This window comes from Carcharodon carcharias, chromosome 21, assembly GCF_017639515.1.
Source record: "Carcharodon carcharias isolate sCarCar2 chromosome 21, sCarCar2.pri, whole genome shotgun sequence".
Classification (NCBI taxonomy): domain Eukaryota; kingdom Metazoa; phylum Chordata; class Chondrichthyes; order Lamniformes; family Lamnidae; genus Carcharodon; species Carcharodon carcharias.
Genome location: NC_054487.1, coordinates 12264601 through 12277582, shown reverse-complemented (window position 1 = coordinate 12277582; position 12982 = coordinate 12264601). Strand labels below are relative to the sequence as shown.

Genomic DNA, 12982 nt, shown 5'->3' with positions numbered 1-12982 from the left:
CCCTAATCCACAGGAGCTGCTGTGGTTAATTGCTCCATCTCAACAACCCCAGTTGAGATCAGGTGCCTGAGCCCAAAGTGGGGATTGAACCATGGGACTGTCAAGGTCTGTATGGTTTGGGGATGGAGACTTTGTCTCTGAACCACTGGGATGGCTCAAATGAATTTTATCTTTGTTTTTGCAATGTTGACCACATGGTGTATGCTCTTTACATTCTGTTTTATGCATTCATCGCTAACCAGTTGGACTGTACCTCATCATCAGATTTTAGCCCATCTTTCCCATTAAAAAGGTGCAGGATCTCCTGTTCACACCATTTGGTTACTGCTATTGCCTTTTCTAGTTAAAGTTGCTAATTGGCACATCCTTCTTGTATCTGTTGGCGGTAGTAATGTGTGATGAATAATGTTAAAAGGAGAATAGTAAAGTATTTGAACCATAAGAAATATCTGTTCTCTGAATTAATTTGAGGTGCTAACGTATAATTGTGGACACTTGTGTTATGAGTCAGGTTTGTTAATGGTTTGGAATATCCGTTGATATTATTGTATATAATGAAGATAATAAATGTATTGTTTCCACATAAATTTCACGCTGAGACAGTCATTCTGGTTGTTTATTTCTCCATCTGTTTCTACAGATCTGGAGTTCAGACTTTACCTCTTAATGCCAAGGTGCACTACAACTATGCCAACTTCCTGAAAGACTATGGTCGTCATGACGAAGCCGTTTACCATTACAAAACAGCCCTGAGGTAAGCAGCAAAGCCCATGTTTTCCTTGCTTTATTTGCCTAACCCTTGGTCCTCAGACTTGAACCATATCCTGCAACAAAAGACAGTCTCCTGCTGAAAGGGCTTGGCTCAGTGTTCAAAGTTTGTCATGTAGAGCGACTGCCTGGCCCTCGTCCAACTCCTTTGTGCTTCCTGATGAAGGGCAGTACAAAAAGTTACCATAGCTACACCTTTATTCTGTTTAGAATGAGGTGGCCTGCTGCCGTTTAGCAGTTACAGAGCAGAGTATTATGTACTCTGTCTTGTCTTCTGCTTTGTGTCTGGTTATCAAAAGATTGGTTCTAGGTCTAGTGTATGTGGCATACCAGACAGACAGTGTAACCCAGGCCTGATGGTAGATAAGAAGAAAGGGAAAGCTTAGACAAAACATAGAGATCACAACCCTGGGGAAAAGGAAAAGCAGACTTGAATTTTTCTAGCACCTTATCAAGGCCTCAGGATGTCCAAAAGCAATTAACAACTAATGAATTATTTTTGAAGTGCTGTCACTCTTGTTTTGTAGCCAAACACTGCCATTATTCAGTGCACATTGCAGTCCTGCAAACAGCAACGATGAATACTCTGCAGTTAATCTACCTTTGGCGGTGTTGATGAGAGAGAACTATTAGTCAGATCTCCTGCAGAACTGGTGCGCTTTTCTTTGAACAGTTCCAGGGATCTTATTTGCATACACAGCAATTGTCTAATTTAATACTGTTAAATACGGTTGAAAATTGTTGTATTTACATAGAATTACATAGGATGTACAGCATAGAAGCATAGACCAGAGAAAAGAGCCTTAGCCTGTCCAGTCATGTCTAGACAACGTGCCATTAATCCCAAAACATTGTTGTTTTGTGCCTGATAATGGATTTGCAGGACTAATATTCGTTCTTTTCCCTGTTGGATTCTTCAATCTGTTTTCTGCAAGGTTGTATCCACGTCACGCCAGTGCACTGAACAACCTTGGCACATTGACCAAGGATGTGTCTAAGGCGGAAGTCCACTACAGACAGGCCTTGGAGTTGAACCCTCAGCATAACCGGGCACTCTTCAATCTGGGGAATCTGTTGAAGTAAGTGCAAAGATTTGACTTTGAAGACTTTTGGAATGTTGTGGTGACGAAGCTTGGGTTTACGTTAAAGTTTTATTATCACTGGTCACTCCTGCAAGTGGGTCTCACGTTCATCACTAAATGGCGATTTCTAACTGTTCCAATTTCCAATTAGACAATAGTGTAATCTAGGGGCTGGTAGATGAATGTCCATACAGGTTAACTGGTAACTTTGCTTGATGATGCAACTAGTGGTTTGAATAAACATCCTGGGTAACCTGTGTCTCTGAGCAGTGGCCCTTTGTGAACTGAATTTAACTTCATAGCAATATCATAATATAAATTAAACCTAAATGCTTTCCTAGCCAGACAGGTCATGGGAATTGCTCTTTTTTTAGTTGTAATTCACTTTAGAATTCTTCAAGGAGCAGCTTCCACTCCACCTGCCCCAAAACTTGCTTGTGCTCAGCAACAGTGAGCTCCTGAGAGTTTGAAGGCCCAATATTATGGAATCCCAGTTTGTTGCCAAGAAAATGGAATAAAGCATGGCTCTGGCAGAACCATCTGACAATTCTGTTGTCAACCTCCTACAGCAAAAGAGGTCACAAAATCACAGAATCACACAGTGCAGAAGAGGCCCATCGGCCCATCGAGTCTGCACCGACACATGAGAAACACCTGACCTACCTACCTAATCCCATTTACCAGCACTTGGCCAATAGCCTTGAATGTTATGACGTGCCAAGTGGTCATCCAGGTACTTTTTAAAGGATGTGAGGCAACCCGCCTCCACCACCCTCTCAGGCAGTGCATTCCAGACCGTCACCACCCTCTGGGTAAAAAAGTTTTTCCTCACATCCCCCCTAAACCTCCTGCCCCTCACCTTGAACTTATGTCCCCTTGTGACTGACCCTTCAACTAAGGGGAATAGCTGCTCCTTATCCACCCTGTCCATGCGCCTCATAATCTTGTACACCTCGATTGGGTCGCCCCTCAGTCTTCACTGCTTCAACGAAAATAACCCAAGTCTAAACAACCTCTCTTCATAACATAAATGTTACATCCCAGGCAACATCCTGGTGAACCACATCCTTCCTATAATGTGGCGACCAGAACTGCACACAGTACTCCAGCTGTGATCCTCTTTAGCAAGGACGGTGTGAAGTCTGCCAACCATTGGCACCTCACTCATGCAGTAGTCAGCAGAGCGTTCATTCTGAAACTCAAGACATTAGTGTGCTTTGCACGCTTTGTGATGTTGCGTGAGTGTATCTGTCCATCCACTCTGGCAGCGGCGGCTAATGTGTGCAGGCAAACTTATACTTTGCCACCACCTCTGAAATCTAGACAGTGGGTATGATCCACCTGCAGAAAAGTATTGTGCCTGAGCCTTTTGGAGAGCACCCATTATCTGCGCCCCATTTTGTTTTGTCACATGAGCTGGTAGCTGCTGGCTACTGCGTATCTTTGTGCGTATGGTGGGCAAACAGTAGACTCAGAGCAGAAACATGACTATTTTCAGATGGTGAGCTGTCTTGGTATGAAAGAATTCTCCACTGATTTCTTCATTTCTGTGCCTTCATCCACTGACTTTGGAGTTTTCCTTCCTCATCTATGTTTTCAGCTGGTAGAGCATTGTCACTGAAGTTCAGTTCAGCTACTGAGTACTGAGGTATTCACCGTAAGTTCACTTAATTCTAGTGTCCAATTCCTACTGTAACACTGCCAATGCAACTCTAGTTCAAGCCCATCCGCAAAACAGCATCACGAGTATGGAATTGGGTTTGTTTGTATTTAAGGAGAGATTTAGAGAGGTGTTCAAAGCTGTGAGAGGTTTTGATCGAGTAGGTAGGGAGAAATTATTTCCATTGGTCGGTGGGTCAGTAAACAGGGGCAGGATTTTTCAGTTGGCGTGTGGGGGTGGGCCTGACACGCCGACACGTAAAATGACTCGCGATGACATCGGGCGTGTATCCGACGTCATTGCCCAGTCCCGCGATATTTCGTTCACCGGCGCACACCTGAGTCGGCTGCACGCCCGCCGAAATGTAAACGGTCTATTAAGGCCATCAACAAAGCAATTAGTGCAATTGTTAATGCTGCCTGTTCAACTTTAATTGGAAAGCCCAAGCGGCCTTCCCTTTTTTTTTAGGAAACCTCATCCACGAGCGGGATGATGTTTCCTAACGCTTTCATTCAATAAATAAAAAACTTTCACAAATATAAGAACATGTCCCATCTCATGTGACACAGTCACATGAGGGGACATGTTTAAATAAATTTTTAAACCTTTTATTCAATAATTTTAATATTGATTCAATCTCCCTGAGGCAACTCCGTGCCTCAGGGAGATTGAAGCGATCGTTTGCACACATGCACGAAAGAGTCCTGGCCCTGACTCTCCCTCCCTCCCTCCCTCCCTCCCTCCACCACCCCCCCCCCCCCCCCCCGCACAGGTAGCGTTGAGCGCTACGGCTCACGTATTACACCGGGCAGGCTTTAATTGGCCCATCCGTGTAAAATGGTGGCCTGGAGCCAATCGTGGACAGTGATTGGCTCCGCGACTGCCCTTGCCAGCTCCCGCCGAGCCTGCCCACTGTATGAAAAATTCTGTCCCAGAGGATACAGGTAAATTGCAAAAGAACCAGAGGGGGAGATGAGGAGAATTTTTTTTTTTTGTGGTGAGTTGTTATGGTTTGGAATGCGCTATCTGAAATGGTGGTGGAAGAGGATTGAATGATAACTTTCAAAATAGAATTGGATATTTCCTTGAGCAGGGGTATAACTCTTTAAAATTGGCACAACAGAAATGAATGGCCCCTTTTGGCTCTGAATGATTCTATAACGTGGGACTTAACATCCTGTCTTCCAAAACCCATGCGTCCAGGCGTAGTGAGATCTCGGGTGTTCGGAAGCAGTTCAGATTGGAAAATCAGGTGGAATTTGTTTGTACAGGCATTATTGTCGTTGAGCCAATCAGCATTGCTAATTGAATGACTGACTGTTTTTTGTCATGTGATTTAGGTCTCACTAATGTGTAATACACACTGGCATGAGCTGTTTTTGCCTCCCCAGTTCAGTTCCTCTTCATAGCTATGTTTGTTTTTTCTTGTTGATTGAACACTAATCACCTCATATTAACAACGCGCATATTCAGCGTGCAGTAGCCATGACAGAAGACATTCTGGAGCCTTCCTGTCAAATTCCATTGCTGGGGCATAGAGAAGGGGAAATTGAATTCCTTCCACAGATACAGGGGGGATAATGTTATCAGGTTTATCTCTCTGCTGCTGCACTGATAAAAGAGGTCATTGTGCACAAGGGTAGTAAATGGAGTTGAAATGCAGGTTAGCCATGATCTAATCGAAGGGCAGAAGAGTCTCGAGGGGCTGAATGACCTACTCCTTTTCCAATGTAAGTGTAGGTCTGCTAGGGTTGCCTTTGGAACTGGTGTATGTGGAGGATGGGGACAGCAAGGGAGATGGGAAAGGAACAGCTAAAGGAGGAGGGCACTGTGCAGGAGTTCGTAGAGGATCTTCAGGGAGCATTTCTCTGAACAACCCCTCACTACGGAGCTTGCACCAGGGCCATAAGGTAACGACTCAGGAATAATGGTTGTTTTGTAGATATAGAGTTCTCTGGCCCCACTTGGTTACATTGGGTTTGAAGGATGTTTAAAGAGTGCCTCTAGGCATCCAATATAAATTGGAGGAAGTGATGCGTGGAGTTCTTATAACACAAATAGATGGGGATCAGATACAAAGGATTATGTAAGGCATAACAACTTTTCCACAAGTTGTGTTTGACTTTTTTTGCCAATCCAACAGCAACAAATTACATTTCTGTCTTTATGTTCAGTTTCCCTGAGGGAGAAACTGTGCAATTTTGCTGATATTGCCACATCATTTTTACAGTGTGACTCTTTTTCTGCATTGTTACTCATTCCTATATGAATTGTGAGCAGTAGCTGTGAGGCACAAGGATTCTCAATGTGGGAAGTGAAATTTCTCATCCTGGTATAGTGGTGGACATTGTTGGAAGATCAGAGCTGAGCAGAGTTGGAGACAACATTGGACAAAGAGAAAGTAGGAGCATAGGAAACAGGAGCAGGAGTAGTGACCCCATTTGACCCCTTGAACGTGCTCCATCATTTCATTCCATGCAGTCCATGTCCAAATGCAACAAGACCTGACAATACAGAGGCTTGGGCTGACAAGTGGCAAATAACATTCATGCCACACAAATACCAGGCAATGACCATCTCCAACAAGATGGAATCTAACTATCGCCCCTTGACATTCAATGGCATTACCATCACTGAATCCCCCACTATCAACATCCCGGGGGTTACCATTGACCAGAAACTGAACTGAACTAGTCATATAAGTATTGTGGCTACAAGAGCAGATCAGAGGCTGGAAATCCTGCAGCAAGTAACTCACCCCCTGACTCCCCAAAGCCTGTCTGCCATCTACAAGGCACAAGTCAGGAGTGTGGTGGAATACTCCCCACTTGCCTGGATAAGTGCAGATCCAATAACACTCAAGAAGCCTGACACCATCCAGGATAAAGCAACCCACTTGATTGGCACCCCATCCATAAACATTCACTCCATCCACCACAGTTGCACAGTAGCAGCAGTGTGTACCATCTACAAGATGCACAGCAGGAACTCACCAAGCCTCCTTAGACAGCACCTTCCAAACCCACGATCGCTACATCTAGAAGGACAAGCGTTGCAGACACATGGGAACACCATCACCTTGAAGTTCCCCTCCAAGCCACTCACCATCCTGACTTGGAAATATATCGTTGTTCCTTCACTGTCGCTGGGTCAAAATCCTGGAACTCCCTCCCTAACAGCACTGTGGGTGTACCTACACCACATGGACTGAAACAGTTTAAGGAGACAGCTCACCACTACCTTCCCATGGGCAGTTAGGGATGGGTAATAAATGCTGGCCTAGCCAGCAACGCCCACGCCCTGAAAATGAACAAAATAAAATTCACTTAGATCCTGGCTGATCTTCTACCTCAAAGCATTTTCCCGTACTATCCCATATCCCTGGATATCTTTAATATCTAGAAATCTGTTGATCTAAGTATTGGTTATATTCAGTGACTGAGTCTCCGCATCCCCCTGGGCTCAAGAATGCTGAAGATTCACTATCTCTGTGAAGAAATTCTCCTCATCTCAGTTCTAAATGGTCTTATTCCGAGACTGTGTCCCCTGGTTCTAGACCCCTCCAGCCAGGGGAAATATCCTTCCTGCATCTGCCCTGTCGAACCTTGTAAGAATTCAGTGAGATCGCCTCTCATTCTTCTAAACACTAGAGAATATATGCCCAGTCTCCTGACCCAGGACATAGAAACATGTGTAGGGTATTCAGCCCCTCGAGCCTGTTTCATCATTTAAGTAGACTAGGCCTGATCCGTATCTTAACTCCATTCATTCACCTTGGTTATAAACCCTTCAATAGCCATGCTGAACAAAAATATATCCATCTAATTTTTGACATTTTCAATTTTATTTGGTTTTGACCGTTTTTGGTGTGAGTACACCAATATTTATGGTATTGACGGTCCATTGACCTTTACCATGAGGTGACTGGAGAGTTGCATTGCAACTGAAGTGAGGGGAGAAGCATTGGCTTGTGAGAGGCAAGATAAGGGAAGGCTAAAGTTTATTCTGGTTAGAGGCCAGAGATATTCTGCTTTGAGATTTATAGATGACCTATATCTTCCCTCAGCCTGAGAATTTCCTTTAGCCTCAGAACTCCTTGCACCTTTACTGCTATTTTTGGGAGTTGTTAGGCTCTGGTATTTGAAAAGCTGAACAGTGACTAGGAAAGGAACTTCTAATCCACTCAGAATGTTTGAAAAATTCCAATCCCTTGTGTATTACAATACATACGTTCACCCCACCCAAGAACCATGTGATCTATTGGGAGAGGCAAAAAAACAGATAAAAACACAGATCAATTAGATAAAACAATCTGTGAAATTCCTTCCTTACCCCGTTAGGGAATCTAAACCAGTCCAGATCATTCTGGTTATGATCATTGGCAGATCACTCTGGTCCTGATCATTGGCAGATGGTGCATAATTTCCATATGAGGTGATCTCTGCCCCAGTTTGAAACATTTCTCATTTAAATTTTCAAGTGGAATCTCTATATTTTGAGAAAAGTTTAAGGATATGTCCTTCCTTCATTACCTAAGTGTAAATGTAGTTTCCTTTTTTTGTAGGTTGCAGTATTCCAATACTTGCAAAAATTCACATCTCCCTTCAGGATCATGTATCCAGCATTGAAGATGGAAGAGAGAGAGAGGGAGTTCTTTTTTTAAAAAAGGAGCAGTCTGAGAGAAAAGCCACCTGCCTTTAAATTATTAGTTACCTTATCAGGTCAATGGCATTTCATCAGATCTGAAAGATGCTGTTCATCTCTAACATCTTTCAGTTCTGATGAAATGTCATCGAACTGAGACGTTAACTCTCTCCTCAGATGCTGCACGACCTGCTGAGTATTTTCAGCATTTTCTGTTTTATATACCAAGATCCCAGCATTCACAGTATTTTGCTTTTGTTTAAATTATTAGTGACTGACAGGATATTTGAATTTGCTCTTAATTATCTTGAATTTCTAGGATGGGGCAACCATGCTCTCGTAACTGCTTGAACTAAATCATAAAAAAATCTTGCAGTCCTTTTAGACCTTTCTCCTCCTAAATAATTTTACCACTCCCTGGCACCTTTCCATCTTTGTTTTGACACCTGTGCATCTCAGATTCACTTTTGGTATAAATTTGGTCGGATAACTTTCGGATAAGCAATGAACTAGCTTCAGGATTCGAAGGGATCAAGAGAGGGAAAGAGCAAAACTGGAGCCGAACTTTCAACAACTAATCAGCGAACTGATGTCTGCTGGCAGGAAAAATATTGTTGGGTGTTACTACTGCGATTGTTGGATTTAAAAGTTGTCCCCGTCTAGTATACTTCAGCAAGTGAATATCTGATTCAAAATAAATAGCAGGACTGGGCAGAATGATCCCAGATTCGATGCTGAGGCTTTGTTGATGTATGAGGCAGCAGCTGATCTCAGTGTCTACTTGGACGGGGCAAAATTGGCCATGTTACTGCTTCTGATCACTCCCCACTGGTCCTTCCAGAGGTGTGTGTGGGGCCGCCCTGCCTTCCAAGGTCAAATTGCCAGTTCAGCATCACTGTCAGGACTCGTCTGAATAGAGTCCTCTTGGGCACTGGCCGCGCCTTGAACTGTAACCCAGAGCTGGAGCAGAAGGGGCCAAGCTGGTAAGAGAAGAGACAAACCTGAGAGAAAGAGCTCTGCTTTTGGGCTCACTTCGTTATTTAGCGGAGATTCTGGGCTGGCATTTTATTTAGCGGAGGCACTAAGCAGCTTATTTAGCAGAGACTCCAGCCTGGCAGTTTTATTCCCAGCTTCACCTTATTTTCCGAACGCAGCACATGGGCAGGTTTCCTTGGTTTCAGTTGTCTGTTCAGCTGCTCAAGTCGATTCCAACAGTCTCCAGTCACTCATTCATTTCATTCACTGAAACGTGGCTAACAGCCCATGAAGCAGTCTCTTGTCACCCTGGCTGTTTGAACATTATCTTCACAGAAGGACAGTGTATGTTGGAGACTGAGCATTGAAAAATTGCATTTTTGTTGGTGTTTATCTACAATGTCCTGTGCTAACAAAGCAAGCATTTGAACCATTCATTTCATGGATGGTTTTGCCCTCTCTCCATTCCCCTCCCCACCCCCCAACTCAGGAGTCACCTGTGGTTCAGTGGGTAACAAGCCCACCTCTTGAGTCAGCAGGGCATGGGTTCAAATCCCACTCCAGACACTTGAGCACATAATCCAGGCTGACACCAGTGCAGTACTGAGGAAATGCTGCACTGCCAGAGGTGCAGTCTTTTGGGTGAGATATGTTAAACCAAGACCTTGCCAACTCTCATGAGGCCGTTAAATTTTCCACACCACTAAAGAGGAAGTGCAGTGGTGTTCTTACTGGTGTCCTGGCCACCCAATAATATCACAAAAACGGATGTGCTTGCCCTGTAGTTCATCGCTGTTTCTGCTGTGTGTAAATTGGCTACTGTACATGTTCCCAATGTTAAAACTGTGACTGCATTTCGAAAGTCATTAATTTGCTGTAAAGTACTTGGAACATCCTAAGTTGTGAAAAGCATTATATAAATGCAAATTTGTTTTTTAAATATTGTCAGATGAAACAAGACCTGTGTAAAGTAGGAAGAAAAATAGTCAACATAAGAAATCCATGAATTTTTTTTATTCCTTCATGGGATGTGGGTGTCGCTGGCTAGACCAGCCTTTATTGCCCATTCCTACTTGCCCTTGAAAGGTGATGGTGAGCTGCCTTCTTGAACCACTGCAATCCATGTGGTGTAGGTACATCCACAGTGCTGTTAGGGAGGGAATTCCAGGGTTTTGACCCAGTGATAGTGAAGGAACGACGATATATTTCCAGTCAGGATGGTGTGTGGCTTGAAGGGGAACTTCAAGATGTTCCCATGCATCTGTTGCCCTTGTCTTTCTAGATGGTAGTGGTCATGGGTTTGGAAGGTGCTGCCTAAGGAGCCCTGGTGATTTCTTGCGATGCATCTTGTAGATAGCTGCTACTGTATGTCGGTGATGGAGTGAGTGAATGTTTGTGGAAGGGTTATGAATCAAGCGGGCTGCTTTGTCCTGGATGGTGTCAAGCTTCTTGAGTGTTGTGGGCGCTGCGCTCATCCAGGCAAGTGGAGAGTATTCCATCATACTCCTGACTTGTGCCTTGTAGATGGTAGACAGGCTCTGGATTCAGGAAGCGACTTACTTGCTGCAGGATTCTTGCTTCTGACCTGCACTTGTAGTCGCAGTATTAATATGGCTAGTCCAGTTCAGTTTCAGGCCAATGTTAACCCCCAGGATGTTGATAATGGGGGGATTCAGTGATGGTAATGCCATTGAATGTCAAGGGACAATGGTTAGATTCTCTCTTGTTGGAGATGATCATTGCCTGACACTTGTGTGGCTACTTGTCAACCCAAGCCTTGATATTGTCCAGGTCTTGCTGCATTTGGACATTGACTGCTTCAGTATTTGAGGAGTCATGAATGGTGCTGAACATGTGCAATCATCAGTGAACATGCCCACTTCTTACTATATAATGGGAGGAAGGTCTTTGATGAAGCAGCTGAAGATGACTGGGCCTAGGACACTACCCTGAGGAACTCCTGCAGTGATGTCCTGGGCCTGAGATGACTGACCTGCAACAACCACAACCATCTTCCAATGGAGTTTCTCCCCCGATTCCCATTGACTCCAATTTTGCTGGGGCTCCTTGATGCCACACTTGGTCAAATGCTGCCTTGATGTCAAAGGCAGTTACTCTCACCTCACGTATGGAGTTCAGCTCTTTTAGCCATGTTTGAATCAAGGCTGTAATGAGGTCAGGAGCTGAGTGACCCTGGTGGAACCCAAACTGAGAATCAGTGAGTGAGTTATTGCTAAGCAAGTGCTACTTGATAGCACTGTTGATGACCCCTTCCATCACTTTATTGATGATCGAGAGTAGACTGATGGGGCAGTAATTGGCCAGGTTGGATTTGTCCTGCTTTTTGTGTACAGGACATACCTGGGCAATTTTCCACATAGCTGGGTAGATGCCAGTGCTGTAGCTGTACTGGAACAGCTTGGCTAGGGGTGCGGCAAGTTTTGGAGCACCAGTCTTCAGTACTGTAGCCGAATATTGTTAGGACCCATAGTCTTTGTAGTAGTCAGTGCCTTCAGCTGTTTCTTGATATCACGTGGAGTGAATCGAATTGGCTGAAGACTGGTATCTGTGATGCTGGGGATTTCTGGAGGAAGCTAAAATAGCTAATGGATCAAGGAGAGCTAGTGGCTTTAATGGACTTGACAGTCAACATGGCCAGTCACTGTGCAGCAGCAGATAACAGGGCAACACAAATGATGATCAATATGGACAACAGAGTAGAATACTGATTCAGCCACACCCTGAGTGCTGCGTCCACACTGACCACTTAGTCACATTTAGGCCCCATAGGTCATTAAAAAAAGGCCAATCTTTTACTGTCTTACAAGTTTTTTCATTGTTGGATTTAAAACATTTTCCCTTGTTTTCCTACATTGCAGAGAGCTAGGGAGGCAAGCCTATCCCAGCTTCCATTACAGTGACAAAAGCTCTGTATCAAAACCATGGTGTTTGGTATGAGTTGATAATGCTGAATTGGAAGAGGGGCCACCCACATCCCATGAACAAATTTAAAAAGGGGACAAGATATTGCAGCGGATTAAACACTGGCTTTACAGGCTAAATAAACCATGCTGTGTTTCCTCTGTGTGCTGGAACTAGATGAATGAAACTGTTACGTCAGAGCCTGTAGCTGAGAACTTGGCACTCAATTGAGTTGTCCTTCAGATATTGGAGCTCAGGTTTCCCACAGTGTGTGTGGATGTCTGGGCAGGAAAAGTACTAGCAGGTGACGCACCTGGAAGGGAGTGCTCTTATACTTACCTAATTGATTGCAGTCAGAGCATCTCCAACAATGGCTTCTCTTCCAGTTTTACAACGTAATGTCGAGAGTCCCCCAACTATCTATCCTTGGCCCCTCCTCCTCTTCCTCATTAACATCATGCTACGCAGTGACATCTTTTGACAAACACTTCAGACACCCAGCCCTCCTTCTCCACCACCACCTCCTCATGGCTGCTCAGTGGCCCTTGTGTAGTCTGACTGATTGGCCAATCAAACCATTTTTTTTACAGCTCCAAATCGGGAACATTGGAAAGATTTAAAGCCCAAGCCACAAACTCCACATCCTTGGAATTGGTTTTCTTCCTGGCCCCAGCCGCTGTTTCAGGTTCACACAGATGGTTCATGCTCTGTGTCCTAATCAGTCCCAAGCTGAACTTCAGCTCACATCGTCTCTCCATCACAAGTACTGCTTATATCCACTTCTGTAACATCAATAATTCCACTTTTACTTCAAAGCATCTCCCACGGAAACCCTCCTCCATGTGTTTGTCATCTTCAGACTCGACAATTCCAATGCTCTCCTGATCGGGCTTCCATTGTTCACACTGTAAACTGCGGCTCCTCCAAAACT

At 44.3% G+C, this 12982-nt stretch overlaps 1 protein-coding gene across 4 annotated transcripts in view; it reads left to right on the top strand.

The window, feature by feature from the left end:
• tmtc1 (transmembrane O-mannosyltransferase targeting cadherins 1) overlaps nt 1–12982 on the top strand; it is a 183744-nt gene that overhangs the window by 124284 nt on the left and 46478 nt on the right. For all 4 annotated transcript variants that reach the window (XM_041215609.1, XM_041215606.1, XM_041215608.1 and 1 more), the window contains 2 exons: nt 641–754; nt 1704–1847. In XM_041215609.1, coding sequence (XP_041071543.1) covers nt 641–754; nt 1704–1847 — 258 coding nt within the window. The remainder of the gene's footprint in view (nt 1–640; nt 755–1703; nt 1848–12982) is intronic.